Raw genomic sequence first — 21,979 nt, forward strand, 5'->3', positions numbered from 1 at the left:
ATTTGTTACAGTAGGAATGGGAAACTAACAGAGATAGGCACCCTCTTTATTCCTGTTTTATGGAAAGCCAAGGCATAGAGAATGCAAATAATTGATCCTGAGATCACCCAGTGAGTAAATGCACTCTGGCTTTTAACCCCTGGCAAAAAAATAAAAGTCAAGATTGCACCTGGCATCCTCTTTCTCTTAGCATCTATTCACTTCTTAAGTCCCAGCTCCATTGCCACTTTACAGGATAACTTCCTTGACTGTGTTGTCAAGGTTGGATGGTCAAAGGATAAAGTTGTAAGGTAGAAATGTAACTCTCATTTGAAGCATTTATTGTGGTTACAGTTTTATATACACACCAGTCCTTTCTGTCTCCACCAGCAAATTGTAAGGTCCATGAGAGCAGAGCAGCCACTGTCTGCTGCTGCTCATACCTGTCAAACCCAAGGGCCAGGTGTCACTCAATTGTCTACTGAATTTCTGATGTTTAGGCCACGTATCCATGACAAATTCACTGGAGCATATTGAATTTGTTGAACATGGTCTTTAAGAATGAAATACATTCCAGCAAGATAAAGTAGATTATTGGAAATGAAGTTTGAAATCCTAAATTTATGTCCCTATGTAAGTAAATCAGGTCAGTGAAGCAAAATCTGAGAAACTAAACCAAAGATCCAGAGGAAATTGGTTGAAGCATGGGACGATGCCGTATTCATAATTGGTTTGCCGAAAGATGCAAATCTTCTTCACGAGATTTTATTATGTCAAAGCCTGGTACTTGGGGATAAGCTTTAAATATACTGTTCTGGAAAGTAAAGAAACAAACAAAAATAGGTATAACCAGGCTTTTAAAAATATTTGATCATTTTTAAAAGTTAAGGGACTTTTTATGACTACTGATGTGTCCAATCTATGCTTTTTCTAATCATGTAACTATGCATTATTGCTCTTATCTTCAAACTATGGCCTTTCCCAAAACACTCAAATCCACTAAGAGTATAATGTTCTTTATATTTTTAATACACATTTATGTCTTTCTCTATCTCTATATAGTTGAATTTGCTAATTGTTTTTGGTGAAAGTTTCTGCATATGCCACGACATTTGATTTTCTGCTTTTCTTTACCACTATGGTGGCTTTACATTTTAAACATTCCTTTAAATTGCATATGCTTTTTCTCTGTTCCATATTATTTCTAAATTTGTATCGCTTGGAAAACTAGAAAGATGCACGATCCTTTGGATGAGCTAATACCAGATGTAATCTGAATTTGGTAAGCCTTGGCCTCAAAGATTTGTGTTGCTAACTACTAGGCCTCTGGTCGCATTCAATTAACTCTTATGGAAAAGCCATTCAATTCACCTGTCCATCTTCTGCACCTTTGAAATTCAGCTGAAAAACAACCCACAAGGAAAAATAACTTCTAAAGATTCTCTGTGCTTTTAAGCTCCATATTACTCCATCCGCACAAACCATTTAAAATCATATGCCATTATACAAGCTTCTTTACCCTGGGGAACCTTATATTACTATATTCAAGATTCAAACTGCACTAAAATGAATAAAGAACATTAATTCAGGATTTAAATCATTTGTTAAGTTTTTTCTTCCTCATGTACCCATTAAAAAAGATGAAACTGGGCAAACATATTAAAATCCTTCTGATAATAAAGTGTTCTTAAATTAGAGTATTTGTTATAGAATACGAAGAGAGATTATTTTTATTTCCTTGGAAATAAAAGGAAATAAAAGGGAACATCATATATTTCTCTGTGCCCTGAATTTATTCGCAGGACCCTCGTTGGTGTCTCTCTTCTGTCCACACCCACCCACTCTCTTCTGGCCACCATACCCGCTTGTGGGGTAGATATGGAACAACTAAGGTAAAACCCTGATTGATTGATTGATTGATTGATTTGAAAGACAGAGACAGAGACAGAGAGAACACACAAGTGGGAGGAACAGAGGGAGAGGGAGGGAGAGAATCTCAAGCAGACTTCAAACTGAGTGCAAAACCTGACATGGGGCTCGATCTTACCATCCTGAGATCACAGCCTGAGCTGAAACCAAGAGTGAGAGGCTTAACCAATGAAAGCCACCCAGGCGCCCCAGTAAAACTCTGATTTAAATGGTCACATTGCTGACTGAGTCACCCAGAGGATAATGACCTCTCATCAGCACAGTGACCTTCCATGGATCTCTGCTGCTCTAACTTAGCCAGCCTACCACACAAGACTCCGTCTTTGTAGGACATGCACTAGTTTACAAAATGATTCCATAAAAATAAACATTCCGGTGCTTCCAACAGACAGGATAGATAGTATTTCCCATTTAATAAACCTGGCTCAATGAATCAGCATATCGAGACAGACTTGATACTGACACAGGCTTCTGACTCCAAAGCTCAAATTGGTCATTGAATCACAGCAGTTTTCAGACTTTTGGGTGAACAAAAGGCACCCAGGAAAAACCCAAGTTCCTTTGTATGTAGTTAGGCAGAAGAGCAAATACACTGCAGAGGTCAAAGTAATAAAGCAGCGAGTTTCCTATCTGGCTGAGCCCACATCATTCATCAGAGCAAACTTTTCCTGCAGAAGGCCAGACTGTAAAGACTTCAGGCTTTGTGGGCCATTTATGGTCTCTCCTATACAGTCTTCTTTCTTTTTTGTTTTGTTTTACAGAATTTTACAACTGTGAAAAGTATTCTTAGTTTACAGGCCATACAAAAACAAACCGAGGACAGGATCTGATCCAGGTACTGTAGTTCATCAGGGTCCTGGACCTGGCATTCCAGAGCACCAAAGAATGGCTGGTAATGCAGGTGTCCCGGCCATAACTGAAGTTCTCTGGCTCCAAAATGTTTATCATATAAGTGCACATCCTTGGCTCACAGAAGAGATCTTACATCCCTGACTTGCTAGCTACAAAGTTGAGGCTATGTCATTGTCCCCCGTCTTTAATCGAAATTAAAGATAAAACCATGTTAGGGGCACCTAGGTGGCTCAAGTGGTTGAGTGTCTGCCTTTGGCTCAGGGTGTGATCCTGGGGTCCGGGGATCGAGTCCTGCATTGAGGTCCTCAAAGGGAGCCTGCTTCTCCCTCTGCCTATGTCTCTACTCTTTCGTGATGTCTCTCATGAATGAACGAATGAATGAATGAATAAATAAATAAACAAATCTTAAAAAAAATAAAAAAGATAAAGCCATGTTTGACTTGGTCTATACACGAATTCTTTGGCATTCCTAAATTTAAATGGAGTGGTTTCTACTACTTCAGAGATACTCCAAAATTCTCATGGATTTTAAAAATGTTTCACTTTTGAGTTGAAACTTTGACTCTTGCTGTGGTAGCTGATTATACAGCCAGAGAAAGAGACCAGCAGCCTGCCCTGCACTTGCTTCTTGCCCTCCTCTCGTGTCAATTCTACCTTCCAGTTCGTGACCAGACAGTTACTATTTTTCAGGGGAGGGGGGCAGGAGAGACAGAGGGGGAACAGACCTTAAAATGGAGGCCAACTGCCCAGGAGATAGCAGATCTACATCAGTTAAATTAGGTAGTGTCTGAGACCTTTAATGAAATATGTTATAAAGAAAGCTACAAAAAATAATTGACGAAAAGATTTGTTACTTCTCTCATCAGAGCAGAATTTTCGAGTGAGAGGTAAATTAGCTTTGAAAGAATTTCTCCTTTTTTTCCCCAAAGTTAAACTTGACTGAATTTTAATAAATCATTGTAATAGTCTCAGAGATTAGGATTTACGTGTCCCTTGTAAATTCCAAGGACCTAAAATAGTTTATTTTGATATTTACCAAGTCTTTCCCTTTCCACTTTGGACTACACAGCCAAACTACAGCCAATGCCAGCCCAAAGCTTATCTCTGCATGAATTCAGAACCTGGGCTACAGGAATGAGACTCTTTTGTATACTGACTTCTCAAGTGCCAAAGCCTTCTGAAGAGTATCAACATTCACAACCTTGATTTTATTGTCGTAGCTTTCTCCATCTTTAACTTACTCCTGGACATTTCAATGAAGAGTTAAGTAGACAGCTTTATCAATGAAGCTCTTGATATCAATTACTTAAAAATTTCAAAGAATCAATAACACTTGTAATCAGTTTTTAGTCTATAAAAGGAATTGAGCTGAGCACCATCAGGGCATAAAGCAGACATAGTTTCTACCTATATGGGGTTTCCAGTCTGCTAGTGAGATAAGAAAAAAAATAGGACTAGTAAATAAATAATTAAAATTTCAATGAATAGCTCAAGATATGACTAACTGCAAATACACACTGTGATACAGAAAACTAGAAAAGAGATCATTTATTCATTCATCAATCATTTAATTGGTATTTATGTTGTGTCAGGCATTATATCTCCTCTGTAGACTGTTCCTTGGAACTCAGACTTGTATATGAAATTTCCAATTTGAAATCTCCATATATGGACCTGACAGGCACTTCAAACTTAACATGTCTCACAGTGAACTTAGATTCTCTTGCCAAAGTTTCTCCCGCAGTCATCCTCATCTGAATGGCAACTCAGTCCTTTGGTTGTTAAGGCCAAAAAACAAACAAAGCCAAATCAAAATCAAAATACCGCATATTCATCCCTGAGTCTTTTCTTGCTCTCATACTTTATGTTGAATCTGTAAGCAAACCCTATTGGCCCTACTTTTGAAATGTATTTGAATCCAACCACTTCTCACAACCTCAACAACTCCCATTCAGGTCTTTTTCTGGGATCACAGTAATACTTCAGGATTAATGGTCTTTCTGGTTCAACCCTGGACCCTCTGCAGCCATAGATCTTGTCACTCTCCCACTGAAGGCCCTCCAAATTAACGAGCTTACAGCTAATAGAGAACTTACTATCCACCAGGCATTGATCTAAGCTCTTTGCAAGTATTACTGAATTTTCACAAGAAATTTACACTTTATATACCATTACTTTCTGTATTTTAACAATGGAGAAACAAAGTCACAGGGAGGAGAATCGTGTCAAGATCACACAGCATGTAGCAGAGACTGGAGTCAAATCCTGACATTCTGGATCCATGGCCCAGGATCTTGGCTTCTGGGCCTCCTCCCTCTAATGGCTTCTCTTCTCACTCTTGGAAAAAGCTCCCTCCAAGTCTTCATGATGGCCTTCGTTGATCTGCCCCCATTGCTGCAATGACCTTCTCTTTCTACTACTTTTTCTTTGGCTCACTTGGCCACATTGGCCTCTCTACACCCTTAGCTTGTTCCCAGATTAGCAATTTTCATCCTGGCTGGTCCTTCTGCCTGAGACATTTCTCTGCAGAGAGTGGCATGATTCACTTCCTCACCTCCTTTAGGTCTTTCCCCAAATGTCACTTTTTCAGTCATTGAACATCCCCCTTATTAAATATTTTAAGGAGATATCTAGACATGATTGTAAGGACTTAACATGTATTTCACTTCATTAAACCCTCAACACAGCTCTGGGCAGATGGAGCTATTACCCTCATCTTAGAGATGAGAAAAAGATGCATAGAAATGTTAAACAGTGTGGTGAAGATCATGTAGTTGATAAGTGAAGAAGTCAAGATTCCAACCTAGAGTCTCTGGCTCCACAGTCAGTAATATCTCTCTCTTTCTTGCTCTCTCTCTCTCTCCGTCTCCCTTTCCCCCCTCCCTCTCCCTACCCATCACACACACACACACACACACACACACACACACACACACACAAGCAATATATAAATTTAATGTCTAACAGGTGATAGAAAAGTGAGAGAGAAAAAAATAATTTTGTTCAGAAGCTTAGAGTCAGAGTTAGATGATGATTAGCCCATCAGTTTAAAGAAGGACAGGATGTAGAGAGTGTAGATGATCAGTTTCCAGAGCCATGTTTCTCTGGATGTCATCCATGGGGCTCCTCCATCAAAAGTACCTAGAAGTGTTTGCTAAGAGTGCAGATGCCCAGGCTGTACCCCACGCCTTTTATATAGAGTCTTTGGGTCCAGGAGCCTAAGGATTGGTTCATACATAAGAATTCCTAGGTGATTTGAAAACACATTAAAGTTTTTGAACTACTATCTTAAAAGATAAAGAATCATTTCTTTATCTTAATTTCTATACAAAACATCACAACACTAATACGACATCTCCATAAAAACGAAATTTGGAAAATGTACTTAATGTAAAACTTTACAGCTCAGGGCAATCCATCTTTGATGGATTTGTTCATGGGTACATTCCAAATGAATAGAACAGTGGCTGGCCCATAGCGGGCCACCAATAAACAGCTGTTGAATGTATGAATTTGGAGTGACCCAGAGGAAACTCTCAAGATGCACAATGATTCTGTATGAACATATCTTATTCTGAGTGGTCCAAAATTTCCATCAGACTTCTCATGAAAATTCAGTTTTATCCTTATTTCCTTAGAGGTATGAAGAGAGTGGAAATTATACTGCCTTTTGTAATCCTTGATCTAAATGTGACTCAAGGGTCTGGCATTTAGTAGCTGTGTGATTTGAATAAGATATGCAATGTTTCTGAAGCCCTGGTTCTTCATCAGTAAATTCATCATCATTCCATTTAATGTCCATAAAGGTATCATATAAATTAAAGGGATCTTTGAAAAAATATGGCATTGTTATCTTTTTTTTTTTTTTTCAAATTTCTACCTGCCAGGGGATCCCTGGGTGGCTCAGTGGTTTAGCGTCTGCCTTCGGCTCAGGGCATGATCCTGGAGTCCCAGGATCCAGTCCTGTCTCAGGCTCCCTGCATGGAGCCTGCTTCTCCCTCTGCCTGTGTCTCTGCCTCTCTCTGTGTGTGTCTCTCCTAAATAAATAAATAAAATCTTTCAAAAAAATTTCTACCTGCAAAATATTATACTCTAAGTGGTAAAATTGGGAAGGGAAAGGCTGTTTAATGATTGAGATGGCATAAGTAATACACATAACTATGGAATGCTAGGAATGCTACTGTCCTTAACAAGAGTTAAACTTGGGGGGGAAAGTCTCAAGTTCTTTAGATTTAATATGTGAAAAACTTATGGGAATAATACGTATGAAATTATTCCCACATTGTATTTCCTCCTAGAGAAAATCATAGCCCAATAGTTCAAGAACAGTATTGCCTTTCGAAAATCAAATATCGATTTGTTGAAGAAGTTGGCATGGAATGGTCTAGCTTAGTATTTTATCACTGAGAGGCACAGCCCAAACCAAATGCCTTTCATTTAAAAACTTGTAGTGTAACAGGTATTTTTCATTCATTATTTACTACATCCTTGATATCTGAACATTGGAATCTAAGAGGAAAAAGTCGATTGTACTGAAACCATGCAACATCTCCCCAATTTTTGAAACTTTAGCACACCACCTCCATCCGAACATGGGATTTCAGTGACTAAGCAGATCTCTCCCTGAAGCTCAAGTAAGAAAAGACGCTACCTTCTACTTTATTCTTGCTGATAAAATAGGTGCATAAGGAAGCAGTAATGTTGTCTAGTATAACTGAAGCACAGACAGAAATGTAATGTGGCCAATGGCAAGAAATAGCATTCTAAAACACCATGCACTCCACAAAATTCTCAAAAACTTTATTCTGATTTTATGCCTAAGTTAAGCATTTTGTAAAGGCACTTCCACAGCCGGGTCAGAAACAAAAACTCCAAAAGCCTTGAAGCTAGATATTTAACTACCAACATCTACACAACTTGATTGGTTACATGTGATCTAAAACTATGTCTGGAGCTCTTCTTTCCAACTAGAGTTACAAAATAAAATCCACTGAGTTAAACCAAACTCCCCAAGTTTTCTCTTTTTTCTCTGCACAAAAGTGAATAACAGCATACAAAATGCTAGGCAGAAGAGAATTTCAAATAGACTGATAAACTGCACATTTCGTGACAGATCTAAGAGAAAGATAATCAGCTCTGAATGATAGAAGTAGTTTTAAACGTTTCCCCCACGTTGTGAAGCACAGTAGTAAACTCTAGGTCACACATTTCTTTATCTCAGGCTGAACACCCCCAAACCCTAAATTGCAACCTCATTTCTATAATAACAGTTCAAACAACCGAGGCTGCTTTGCCACAAATACCATACCATGATGATGAGGGTTCTGGGTCTACTCATTTCATCGTCACTTTCCAGAGGCAAAATTTCGTGGGATGGTTCCTCTTGGCGTCGTCTACAAATGTGTGGACAGCTCCTCTGGACCACAGAACGAAAAGCTTGAAGCAGAACAATGCTGGCAGTGCAGCCCATTGCTGCATCCTGGAGCCTACAAAATAACTTCTATGTTGATGCTATGTTTGAAAAACAGTGGCTCCTTGTCCCTGAAAACAGCCTACATTGCAGCTGCAGCCAGCTCACTCTCCAATCACTTCCTTGAGCTCTGATCATCTGATCGCCGCCAAATAGCTTGGATGCAGAGATGGGAAAGATTTGATCCACTGAAACCGAACACACTCGGGAATATTAGAGCATTTTGCCCAGAGACTTATTTCTCAATTCATTGCAGGAACACATTTCCTGTTCGTTACAATGATTCTCCTCGATCCTCGCCTCAGAGCTCTGCATAAAATATCTCTTTTTCACTCCTGCACTCAATCCCTCTTTTTCAGACTAAACAACTGAAAATCGAACTCCACATTGACATTTTTCTTTTTTTTTTTTTTTTTGATTTTTTTTGACATTTTTCCAAGGCAAAAAGGAGTGTCCCATAAAGAGGGAAAATGATTGTTTTCTTTGTCAAGGTGAGCACTGCCGAAGGGGAATTTTGCTAAGTAACTGGGGTTGCACTTTTCACAGCTCCGAACTTCCAGAAATGAAACTGGCTCATCCGAAATGCGGAGCCCGCTGAATCAAAACGACTGATCAAAAGCATGCACGCGTTAGCCAAACCCACGTGAGTGACACCAGCGTTGGCCCTGCGAGTTCCTTTCAATGGTGTGGTTGTTCTGTTCCCACACACGCAGTTCTGCAGCCTAATACATTTTTATATTTACATAGGCGGCTGGTGGGGCTGAAAATCTCTCCATCACTGAGGTCACTTGGCGAGTTCTGCTGCCCTGACCTCTTAGAAAAGGCAGTTGTAAAAGCATCCCCGCATCCTATCAGGAAGAATTCAAGGCTCCGGGAAGGACATTGGGGTCTTCGGTAGCTAAGAGTCTAGTATTCCCTGACTCCTGCGAGACTAGTCACTTAGGAGGGAACCAAAGAGATGCTTCGAAGTCACATGACCTGCTTGGCCTGGCTTCAAGATCTAATGGTCTATTGTAAGAGAATAGGGCAACAGGGGATGCTGCTTGCACTAAAAATATCTCGCAGCAAATGGCTTTTGCTTACAAATGAGCAAAGTATGAAATCCCCAGTAGGATTTCCAATGTCGGGATCTTTTCGTCAAGCTAATCCTTCCAGTGTAACTCTCAGGGATTCAAAGTAAAAAAAAAAAAATGTTTTCTTTGGTTTCTGGGCTCCTCAGTGCAAAGGGTGCTGCAGGAAGTTTGAAGTCGGGTTTGTTTTGCTGTGAGGTGTGGCCACTCCAGCTCCAGTGAAGTTGCTTTCACAGAAGCGTCTAGCATGATGCTCAATTAGGCATTAATTGCTCAGTGATCTGTCACAACACAGCATTATTTAATTGGTACGTTTGCCAGAGACGTAAAACATTTTTTTTTCCTACTAAGAGGTGCTGGCTGCCAGTAGTTCTCCATCTCCCTCTGTTTTGAGCAAACATATTTTAGTGCTGCTGGAAAAAGAAGAAAAAAATGCTAATGGTGCTGGCAAGTCCCCTAACCCCTCCGGACCTTTGTCAGAGTGCCCGGGTGCTAATCTAAACCATTTTTACTCCAAACAACTTGGACATTTATTGAAGAGAAACTACAATTTAGCCTGTCTGGCTTGTGTGCATTGAAAAAAAAAAAGATCTATATAGGTATCTCTCTATATATGGTGTCCACCAGAGGAAAAGCACAGTGTCCTTCCATGATTGTGAATGTCTTTCCAAATATGATAGGATTGCTCCTCCAGGCTTCTTGTGTCCCTGTGTGGCCATGACCCACCGACACCCATCTGCATGACATAAGACTGTCCAGTCTGTCCCCTTAGGGCTGGTCATCTGCCCAGGAACAAACAGGTTGGATGCATCAAGGCACAGACTGGAGGTCTTCAATCATTCCAGCAGCTATGGTAGGCAGTGGAAATGGTATCCTCCATAGTATACCATGGGCTTGGCGGGGATGAGGTAGTCCATGTCCCAGACTCTTATCTAGGCACCTGTCTCTCTATCTGGCTCACATCTAGGGTGGCTTTTGGAATCACATGTTTTGGCAGTTGCCAACGTCTTGGGGGAAACAAATGAAATGCTTTCTAGCTATTAGAGTCCTGTTTTCATTGATCCCCTTGTTGCCTCTGAGGGACTCACCCCTATTATTGATGGACTGCTGTGGGACTTTCAATCTTCTCTGTCTTGCTTTGTCTTTCAAGTTCCATCATCAGAGAAAAGGAACCTCTGAAAATTAGTTTCTTGGGAATTCAATACGCACTACAGTTACCCAATGAACAAGAGACCATCAGGACAAGAAACAAGGAATAATATAGACCTATAAGCTCAACATTTTCTTATGAAACATTATAAATGGGTAGCAGAGTTGCCACAAGGGGGTTGAATTCTGAGGTCTAAGTTTGACACAGTAAATTAAGTAGGGGGTGGGGTGGGCCGGAAGGAGACAGAAATGAACTTGAAAACTAGACTCTCTCTCTCATACTTACTTAGCATACATGTTTATACACAGGAAGTATATACTTTTAAAGATTTATTTATTTGAGAGAGAGAACGTGCATGCATGCATGTGAGGGGAGGGAGGGACAGCGAGGGAGGGACAAGCAGATTCCCTGCTGAGCTTGGAGCCCAGGGGAAGGCTTGATCTCAGGACCCTGAGATCATGACCTGAGCTGAAATCAAGAGTCGGATGCTTAACCGACTAAGCCACCCAGGCGCCTCTATACACAGGAAATATTTAAAAATAAGGTGGAAATCCTTTACAGATGTCTGCTATTTTCATTTGAAGTATTAATAAGACAAATCATTAATTTGGCTGTCAAGCATCAAATGTGGATGGCCTCACTTGGTTGATAACTTTTGGAGATGCTCTTTGGTCTCATCTACCTCCTTCTCCTAGCAGGGTTTTATTTTATGATTCACTAAGATGTCACTTAAATATAAAATGCTGCGAGCAAGATTTTTAACTGATTGTCATCAATAAGGAAATAACGTCACTAATGTCTGTAAGATTAAATTTTCCAAAGAAGTGGTGGGAACTAGATTTCACTCTGAGTTATTAAATGCATGCACACACACACACACACACACATACATAAAATATCATATATATATTTACACACATAAGTTGTTTTAAATATGTGTTCATTCATTCAGTACTTATGAAACCTTAAATGCATGTATAGTGAAAAGTTTCCTTGCTTCAAAGCAGAGATGGCCACATAGCTTAGATATAAAGTAGACTTGATGTAGATAGGAAGTGGAAGGGAGATGGGAGGGAGGGATTACTGATATGTCAGAGTTATACGTGACAGATAGTTAAATGTAAGAAGAAAAAGTAAGTAGTTTTGGATTGGAGAGTAAACAATGTGTGTGTGTGAGAGAGAGAGAGAGAGAGAGAGAGAGAAGAGAACCAAAAGGAGGAGTAAATAAAGGAGCAGAAGTAAAAACATCTCCAAAATATCCCTGAACACTAGGATCACTCTTGCTCTTGTCTGGGAGAGCTGCTTACCCAGCCACGCATCTCTTTTTAAAAAGTCCTGGCAAATGAATTTCATTTTTAGAGCTCTTTTCGAAAATATTTTGGACTAGGTAAGAATCATTTGATTCTGGATGTTGATCTTTCTGCCATTGGAAGCAAACATCCAAAGATCTCTTTACAACGGGAAAGGAAAATCCATATTTAATTTAAATAAATGGTGCCTATTGAAAGTGTTGGACTTTCCCAGCTTTGTTAAATTATGCAAGAGCTGTATGTCTAAATGTATCTTGAGATGTAGACTGGGTTGAACTGGACTGTGTTTAGGCACCCGTGGAGGTGAACTGCACGTTTTTCCACCCCAAAGACCTGTCCATATGCCCAGAGACCTCTGAGTCTCCTCATGCTCAGTGACAGATCCACTTGGAGGGGGTGAGATTGTCTGCCATCTTCCCATGTCAAGGTCACTCTTGCTGATAGTAATATGTTATCTTACAAAATCAAACATAAGCTCAGATGGAAATACTTTAACTGGGAAGTGAAGGTCAGTCTTACTGCTTCTTGGATACCTCAGATGCTGCCTGGCTTCGTGTTCAACCTGCGGTGAGTGGCCGGTCATTGTTAAAGAGGTGAATAGGGCCATGGTGAGAACTCACCTATGAAGAGAAATGTATGGCTGGGATTTGGGGAGTAGAAGGCCTTGCCCAGAAAACCACGTTCTAACAATGAAGTTTCAAGTGAATCGTCATCTCCCCATAGAAAGGTACTCAACTCCCCCTGCAGGCTCAATTAACCCCACTTGTCTGCCTGCATCCAAATGCAAAGAAAGGTTCAGAAGCCACTTAGGACCTGCTTCTCATTGCATCTGCATGTCCTAGACCAGTAGAACATGGTTTCCACCATATTTGGAGTCCGGGTGGCCTGACTTCAAATTCAAGAGTTTGGATGAAGGATGTTTGTGGCCTTGTCTTCTTCCCCAAGTCCAAGTGAAATGACAGCAAGGCAGTATAAGAGGGAATATATTAATTACAAGAGTGAGGAAAAAAGGCGGGGATAGGGGCCACTTTCAGTAGATGAGAGTTTTCTGGAAATATTTCTGAAATATTAAAAGCGAATGTGGTCACACTGATCAATAACCAAAAAATGAAGGATTAGCTTCAACATACACAGCAGGAGAAAACTCTGGAAAGAGGAACTGATGTCCTCAGCAGAGCTCAAGAGGAATTCCAAACTTGAGGAAAGGAGTTACTGGATGTGAGGAAGTAATGAATCCCCATGTCCCCCCCCTCACCCCCCTCCATCCCTGGCACGAACAGAACCCTAGAGCGTCTGACTGCAGCTCTCAGAAGGGCAAATGCTGCCCAGAATGCCCAGCGTGGGTGTCAGGCCCTCAGAGGAACACCTTCAACATTTGGCATCAGTCGGTGGAGGGGGGCATGTCTCCAGCCTGCCCGCCTGGTTCACACCCCCCCAAACAAAGGCTGCCATTGGCCCACCTGTCAACCTCAGGGCTCACCGGTCAGTGGTCAATCTGATCAAGTGAAGAGGAGGACCTTGAACGCTCTTCCTCCCCTGCCCCCACAGCCACAACGCAGAACACTCTGGCCACCCAAACTAAGGAGATCCCTTCTTATATTTGGGTCGATTTATAGAGCCCCTGCCAGCGTGCATACTGAGCAACATGCTCCACGTCTAATGGTCCTCCTCCTGGCGGCAGCCTAGTGGAAGAGGCAGCCGGTGGAAGGAAGAAAGGCTCACGATGAGCTCTGGAGTCAGACTGCAGCTGCGGTCAAGGCTCTGCCAGGGGGAGGCTGTGTGACTGTGAGCAAGCCGCTTAACCTCTCTGAGCCTCAATAGTATCCACTATAAAATGGAGCTAATCTGGGGGATACCTGGGTGGCTCAGTGGTTTGGCGCCTTCCTTTGGCCCAGGGCGTGATCCTGGAGTCCCGGGATCGAGTCCCATGTCGGGCTCCCGGCATGGAGCCTGCTTCTCCCTCTGCCTGTGTCTCTGCCTCTCTCTCTCTCTCTCTCTCTGTCTATCATGAATAAATAAAATCTTAAAAAAATAAAATAAAATGGAGCTAATCCCTTACGCTTAACACTTAACTGAGAGGATCAATACAGAGCCTGACCAGTAGTGATCATTAAGGGGATAGGTGTGCTGCTGCCTCTGCTACAGGTCATAATAGAGGCTGAGTCTGCTCCCTCTCAGCCTCCAGGCTCAGTTTAAACATGACACTGTGGGGGCAGCCCGGGTGGTTCAGCGGTTTAGCGCCGCCTTCAGCCCAGGGCCTGATCCTGGAGACCCAGGATCGAGTCCCGCGTCAGGCTCCCTGCATGGAGCCTGCTTCTCCCTCTGCCTGTGCCTCTGCCTCTCTCTGTGTCTGTCTCTTATGAATAAATAAATAAAATCTTAAAAAACAAAACACAACACTGCCTTGAGAAGCCTTGCCTCACAGCCCTGAACCTCAATCCTTATTGCTGCGTCCTGTGGGTTTCCTTTCTAACACACAAGCCAAAATTATATTCTGATGGGTTTAACTTTTTTTTAAAGATTTTATTTATTTGTTCATTCATGAAAGATACAGAGAGAAAGGCAGAGACACAGGCAGAGGGAGAAGCAGGCTCCATGCAGGGAGCCCGACGTGGGACTTGATCCCAGGACTCCAGGATCAAGCCCTGGGCCAAAGGCAGGTGCTAAACCGCTGAGCCACCCAGGGGTTTAACTTTTAAGTGATGTCTCCCCTCACTGTAAGAGCTGGGGTTGTACTTACCTGGCTCACTATATGCCTGGCACCTACCATGAAATGAATAATAGTGATGATGATGACAATGATACTATTAATAAAGCAAGCCCTTCCATAGCACTTACTACATGCCAGGCATAGTTCTAATGAATATTTACATTATTGTTTTATCTACACCTCATCCTACAGGGTAGCGCTCTGAGCATCTGCATTTTACAGCTAAGGAAACTGAGGCACAGACAAGTTAAATGACTTGGTCAGAGAATCACAGGCAGTCATGTGGTAGAACTAGAATTTGAGGTTAGCCAGTCTGGCTCCCGAGTCTGACTTTTTAACCAATCCAAATACCTCATTTGTGCCAAGTAAACCTTGTGTCTTCCAAAGGTAGAAAATACCAGAAAAAATCTTTAGCCCATGGCACGGTGCAGTGAGGCAACCCTGGAAAATCCCCCTGGAGCATCGGTATGTTTCTCACAGGAAAATTTGTGATGCTTCCCTGGCTGACACTTTCAGAGAGTTGCTAGTTGTTTTAGAATATTGTTTTGGGGTAATCATTTAAATTGCATTTTGATGGGAATTTAAAACAGTTTTAAATGTAATGAATTTGATTAAAAAAATTTTTTTTAACGTATTGATCGTATGAAGTGTTCGTTGGCAGAAATAACTCATCTATCCAAACTGGCTGTAAAAGCCTATAGCTGCGATATGGAAACGCGATTGGGTCCCTCTGTAACATTTGATGCAATATCTGCTCTTCCATGATGTAAGACATTGGTTAGCACTAAAATGCCCCCCAGAAAAGGGGGCCACTTTATGTCCAACAAGAATGAGGTCATCACCCCAAAGATATCCTTTGTGCCTGGCTATGTCAAAGAGGAAGGCGGCTGCCGCCCATTCTCGAGTCTGATGGAGGCTGACAGCCTGGACATATCGCTGCAGCACAGGGAACCAGCCACCTGCTGTTTTGGGCTGGCATGAGACTCTGGGGTGACTATCAAGGAGGCAGGAGGGGCTGCCTCAAGATCTTTGTTGCACCTTCTCCACCACCAGAGTTCATCCATGCAGACTCATGGAGAGAGACTTGGAGGCCCAGATGGGGGTAGAAAGCCCCATGTGCTACTTAGGCTGTAGCTTACCCTTTACACGGGAATTCAGTGAGTTGTGGAATGAATAAATCAATCAATAGGAAGTGATAAAAATCAACTTCTCCCTCTTCCTGCTCATCATCATCATCACTATCATCACTAAAATCTGAATCCTGTTGGGCTTCTCTGTAAATTTTCCAGAGGCTCATCAATTGTTCCCAAGTGATAGTGACTGCAAAGGAGGAGAACCCCCATTAGATTAAAGGCAACTGCAGATGTACCCCTGGCCCCCCCACCCCAGGCTGAGGAAAACCAGGTCAATGGGCTTGGCCATGTTCCAGGGCAGGGATTAGTTAGAATCTTTTTCCTTGCATCATTTCCAGATAGCTAAGTCCCCTCAGGCACATAAACTCAGAGGGCGGGGGTGGGGGTGGAGGGGGACATTAATCAGTGCTTTCTTAGCTAAAAAAGTGGAAAACACAACCCAGTGATATCTCCCTCAGGCCTTTCTCAGCTTGTACCTCTGCCTCTCCTGGTGCTACTTCTCCTCCAGAACGTAGGGTATGAGTCTATTTTGATAGTGACCCATGCCCTCTTTCTCCCACATCTGTGCTTGGAAGGGTTCGCTTCTTTCAGCGTCTTGCTCTTCATTCTCACTTAATTAGAGTGGCCTCCTCTTGCAGGAAGCATCTTTCCCACATACTGACATTTATTGAGTTGTGCAATTAATTACTTAACAAGTATGCTGTTCTTCCATTTTAAAAATCCAGGAGCTGTTGCCAAGTCCCTCTTTATCCTCTTTCCTACCTTTGGCACTGGTGCAGCCCAAAGCAGATGACTTTTGTTGGTACATTGAGATGCATCAGGAAGCTTTCTTTCTGCGCTCTCTAAGGCAGCCTTCTCATCAGCAGCCTTCTGCAGAATGTATGGGTCATTTAAATGTGCCATTAATATCATACCTTATATTTCTTTTATGTATGATTGAACTCTTCTTGGGTCAGAATAAACCGTTCGTATCCTTAATAGAAGTAAGTTCAGGGCAGGGGCTAGGCCAAGGCCCAGGAAGCCCTCTGTCAAGTGCAAATCCCAGTTGAGCCACTTACTACCTTTGTGCCTTTAAGCAACATGTTAAGCCTCAGTTTTCTCTTCTGTTAAATGGATGAGTATTCATGAGGATCTAATGTCCATGTCAGGGCTTGGCACAGTATGAGACACATGGTAAATCTTCAGGGCATGTCAGTTGGCTATCACTAGGGAGAAAATGATTTTAAGACACTGTTGCTTTCTTCCCTGCTCTTTCCACAAATTGTATTTAAAAAAAAAAAAAAAAAAGTCGGTCTCCTGACTCTTTCCTTCTCAGGGACACACAATGTTCCCTGAGTGATGGAGGAACGGGGGCGGTGCATATGCCTCCTCTGTGCTTTGAAGTTAGCTCCCATGATAACATGAGACAATTCCCATAACCCCTTCTCAGTCCCTTCCATTGAATAAACAAATTTGAAATAATATATTAATACCTCACTCACTCAGAGGCCATTCATTTTATAACCTCAACTATTCTGATCACGGCCAAGTCCTGAGAAGTAACAACAACAAAAGGCTTTTGCAGGGCCAGGAAGAGATGCACCCAATTCATGAATCTATGAAGCTTAGGGGAATAGCTCATAAGGGGTCTTCATTCACTCACCATTTACAGAATTTACATTCTGCAGAGCTTGCTGAACAAAGCTTGCAGTGGCCTTTGACCAGATGCAGTATCATTCTGACCTGCCCTGGTCCAGTGGGAATAAGGAGTAGCCACTCAGAGCTGGGAGGATGTCCCTGATGAAGTCGGGATGATAGACAGCTGTCTGACTTCTTCAAAGGATTATGGTGGACCCAGCCATTAAGCCAGCCCACCAAGACTCGGCCACCAGATGGGGTTAGGGGCTTCCGTCTGGGGCAGGAATGACGGTGTATATTCTAGTCTGGTTTCTAGAAAGTGATTCAGAGCAATGAACATGAACTTCGGAGCTGAGGAGAACTGGGTCTGAATTCCTGAGCCTTATTTTCCTCAGTAGTACAGTAGAACAAAGATGACCTTTTTTGCAGTTATTGCAACAAAAGGTACTATGTATAAAATATTGACATAAATGGCATTTAATCATTCTTTGGTCACCATGGTTAATACAACTAGTATGTGTATTATCATTGTTATTCAAAGGAAGTGCCAAAGAGGGTAAGTAATAGTCCCACAAACCAAGGCTTAAGGTTAATACAGTCACATGTAAACAGTAACTCAAACAAAGAAGAGAGCCCTGGCACGAGAATGAAATGGCAAGGTCAAGAGCCAGGTGAGGCAGGAAGTATCACTGGCTCTTTTTCACCAGACAATGAGTCCAGAGAACATGGTTAGGCCAGATTAACTTAAAGGTATAAGTCCCTTACAAATTGACAATTGAAAGACAGTCTGACAAAAATAAAGAGAAGAAACCAATATCCACAATATCTAGGACAAACCGTGTTGGGGACCTTAATACCATAAAGGATGTAAATTGCATGGTGTTCAAGCTCTGATAATAATGAGTGATCACAGCAATGATGCTGATGCATCAGGGAAAGTCAAATTATGCCCGGTGGCCACAGTTTCAGACGGAAGAGGAAGTTATGAAACAAGCTAGGTACATTTCCACCGACCACTTTCAATATTTGAAAGTTTATGACTCACTAGGGTAAATTAGGTTATCTTCAAAAGTTAACTATGTAAAAAATATTCTCAGCTGAGGCTGAATAAATGAGCCATTAACTGTACGTTCAGTACTTGTTCTATTTTGTTTTCTGTGTTCATTTTTCCCCCTTTGAATTGTGACAGGAATTAGCCACCCACATCCTAAACATTCCAAGTTAAATCTAGTTTACAATAATCACGATGCTTTCCAAACATGAAAATGGCAGTGTTTTAAGCCATTTGCAAGTGTGCCTCCCAAATCAATTGGAAAGATGAAAAGGGTGCTGTCAACCTGAGCAAATCTCAACTCTACGTTCTTCACCTGGACTCAGGGGAATGGCCCAATTAATCATTTTAGGGTCCCTACAAAGCACCCAGCTCAGCGTTTTGCAAGAAATGAGGACAAAGCAAGGTTTAAACCCAGCAGGGATAGGAGAGGCAGGGCTATAGACAAAGGATTAACTTGATAAGATAATGTTCAGCTTCTCTTGAAACCCTAAACTGTGGATTCTTAAGGCTGTGTTCCTCCAGTTTCTGCTCCTGACAAATGAAGCTACTGCAGTTCTGCCAGAAGACCATAGTAGAACCCGCATTCCAGCCTGATGTGGTGGGAAAAGCAGTGGTTGGAAGTGGTGCCCTGACACTAATAGTGACTTCAGACAAGTCTTGTCACCTCTCTCACTCTGGATCTGAGTGTCCTTGTTCATAAAATTAGAAAGTTAGAACAGACAATCCTAGGCCCCTTCCAGGTTTAGGGTTCAATGGCTTTATCTAACTATGAGAGTCAAGAAGAAGACCAATAACTGATGTCTGGACTTTGGAATGGAGTGCAAGACAGGAAGAGTTGCTGCTGATATATACCACATTCCCCCTCTACCAGTATTTGTTTTTAAATACACATCATATGTTTGTGCATTTGTTTTAAGTGCACATCATAAGCAGTGCTAACAAAGAGGTAGAAATACTCTAAAGAGTTAGAAAGTCAAGGGAAATACTGGAAATGAGGCGGGGTAAGAAGGTCCAACCAAACTCATTTCCTTTTCTGGGAGATCAAGTCATTGCCAGAGAAGCCAAGGAGGACTTTATCCTATGAGCCCCTGCCCTGATCCAACCAATTGACAGAATTGTCACCCCAGTGAGCTCTAATGGGTACAAAGCAATACCCTATGGAACAGGAGCAGATTGCTGGGGTGGTAACACTAGGACTCATTTGGTATTTCTTTGGAGGTATGATCATTTTGCTGTGCCACAGACCTGAATTTGTCATTACCTGTATTTGTGACGCTGAGCAAATGACCTTTTGAGCTTTGTTTCCATTTCAGTGAAATGGGGATGATAATAATTGCTTCCTACCTCCTATAATGATGGAGTAAGTGAGATTATCTGAATGAGGCACTTAACATTGTGCCCGGGATATACGAAGGGCCTAATAAATAGAAAAGCTCTATTGTTTATGAACTCAACTCAAGAATGTCCATAGTTGACAGCGATATACCAAGGGAGCCAAATGTGTCCTTTCTCTGCTGGGTGGCATCATCAGTCATGGCAAGACAGAAAAACCTCCTTTAGCAAAAGAAATCTCTGAGCTCCCAGCATTTTCGAACAGAAGAATGCAACAGAATACAGGATATTCATGTTTATCCTTCAGGCAAAGTATTGTCATCCTGTTTTCTATTCAAGAGCAGAAAGGAACAGGAGGGGGACTCACATTTCATAATGAAAGGAACTGAATTCTGACTACAGAAGCCAGTCCTCCCTCTCCTTAGCCCACTCTGACCCCCACGCAACAAGGGCACCAGAGCCCTGTCCTGCATGAAGGACAGGCTACAAATGCCCCATCTGGCCTGTGGCCATCTACCCCCAGTCCAGACTACATCTTCCTTATTGGAGCAAGAAGGAGCCCTACGCAGGTGGCCGAGTCTCCAGAGGGGAAAGCTGCAGCCTGAATGGTGATTTTCCTTAGGGTGGCTGGGTTACGTGGGGCTGAGATCCCAGCCACCATGTTGGTGTTGTGTGATGTCTAAGAGCTTAAGCTCTTAGAGCTGGCCATACATGAAATTTCCCATTTTCAACTTCATGTGCCTTAGATCTTTAGAAATATATGTGATCGGGATAAGATTTTATTATATTCCTCAAAGGGAATGCAAACTATCCTAGTGCAATCTTAAGAAAGGTCTAACTCCCACCCAAAAGAGGGATGAAGAGAAGGGATTTCCTATGAACATTCCTTAGCTTTTTTTTTTTTTTTCAAAGACTTTATTTATTTATTCATGAGAGGCACAGAGAGGGAGAGAGAGAGAGAAAGGCAAAGACACATGTAGAGGAAGAAGCAGGCTCCATGCAGGGAGCCCGACATGGAACTCGATCCCCGGTCTCCAGGATCACACCCTGGGCTGAAGGCGGCACTAAACCGCTGAGCCACCCGGGCTGCCCTACTTCGGCTTTTAAAACACAATTTATTACTACATGTCTATGAATAAAGATACTAACATTTCAGATCACTTTGTAATTCATTTACTACATAAAATTTATTTTTAAGGGAAGAGCTTAGCAATTTATATTACAACCACCTCTGCAGGAACTAATGATGAAATTATCAAGTTTAACTTGGTCATCAGAGGAAGTACATGTAATGTACTGGTTTCGGAGGACGAGGCAAAACTTTAGCCTTGTTTTGAGCCAGGTCTGTCTCTTACTAGCTTGATACTCTTCAGCAAGTTATCTAATCCCTTGATTTCAAACCCAGCACAGAGGACTATTGTCAGAATCCAGTGAGACGATACACATAAAAGCACACATGCACTACTAGGTATTTACCCAAACTATAAAAAAATCCTAATTCAAAGGGATACATGCACCCCCATGTTTCTAGCAGTAGTATCTACAATAGCCAAATTATGGAAGCAGCCTGAGTGTCCACTGACTGATGAATGGATAAGGAAGATGAGGTATACATATATACAATGGAATATTACTTGGCTATAAAAAAGAATGAAGTCGGGGATCCCTGGGTGGCCCAGCGGTTTAGCGCCTGCCTTTGGCCCGGGGCGCGATCCTGGAGACCTGGGATCAAGTCCCACATCAGGCTCCCGGTGCATGGAGCCTGCTTCTCCCTCTGCTTGTGTCTCTGTCTCTGTCTCTCTCTCTCTCTCTCTCTGTGACTATCATAAATAAATAAATTAAAAAAAAAAAAAGAATGAAGTCTTGCCATTTGCAACCGCATGGATGGAGTTAGAGGGTGTTAAGCTAAGGGAAATAAGTCAGTTAGAGAAAGATAAATACCATATGATTTCACTCCTATCTGGAATTTAGGGAGCAAAGCAAAAAAGCAAAGGGAGAAAAAAGGGAGAGAAAGAGAGGCAAATCAAGAAACAGACTCTTAACTATATAGAACAAACCGATGGTTACCAGAGGGGAAAGGGATGGAGGCATGGATGGGGATTAAGGAGCACACTTGTGATGAGTCCCAGGCATTGTATGGAAGTGTTGGATCACTATATTGTACGCCTGAAACTAATATTGCATTGCATGTTAACTCATTGGAATTTCAATAAAAACGTAAAAAAAAAGTACATACCTGCTATGTCAACAGCTACTCTGGAACACTGCTACAAGGTGAGATCACCTAGTATTGATGTACAGACACGTTTCAGATTACTGCCTATTTCTGTTTCAAGGCTGACCTACATACTTTTGACAAACTAGACAAGATGG

The 21,979-nt window shown here is 42.0% G+C and overlaps 1 protein-coding gene across 9 annotated transcripts in view; it reads right to left on the bottom strand.

Annotated features, from left to right (window-relative positions):
* Positions 1-21,979, bottom strand: part of DOCK10 (dedicator of cytokinesis 10) — a 260,663-nt gene that overhangs the window by 190,882 nt on the left and 47,802 nt on the right. For 5 of the 9 annotated variants that reach the window (XM_072796437.1, XM_072796438.1, XM_072796445.1 and 2 more), the window contains exon 1: positions 8,069-8,290. The exons of 2 other annotated variants lie outside the window; for them this stretch is intronic. In XM_072796437.1, coding sequence (XP_072652538.1) covers positions 8,069-8,230 — 162 coding nt within the window. In that variant the 5' untranslated portion in view covers positions 8,231-8,290. Of the gene's footprint in view, positions 1-8,068; positions 8,291-21,979 lie in introns of those variants that run through there. 2 more of the 9 variants (XM_072796443.1, XM_072796440.1) reach the window with 1 other exon arrangement.

This window comes from Canis lupus, chromosome 24 (genome assembly GCF_048164855.1).
Source record: "Canis lupus baileyi chromosome 24, mCanLup2.hap1, whole genome shotgun sequence".
Lineage (NCBI taxonomy): Eukaryota > Metazoa > Chordata > Mammalia > Carnivora > Canidae > Canis > Canis lupus.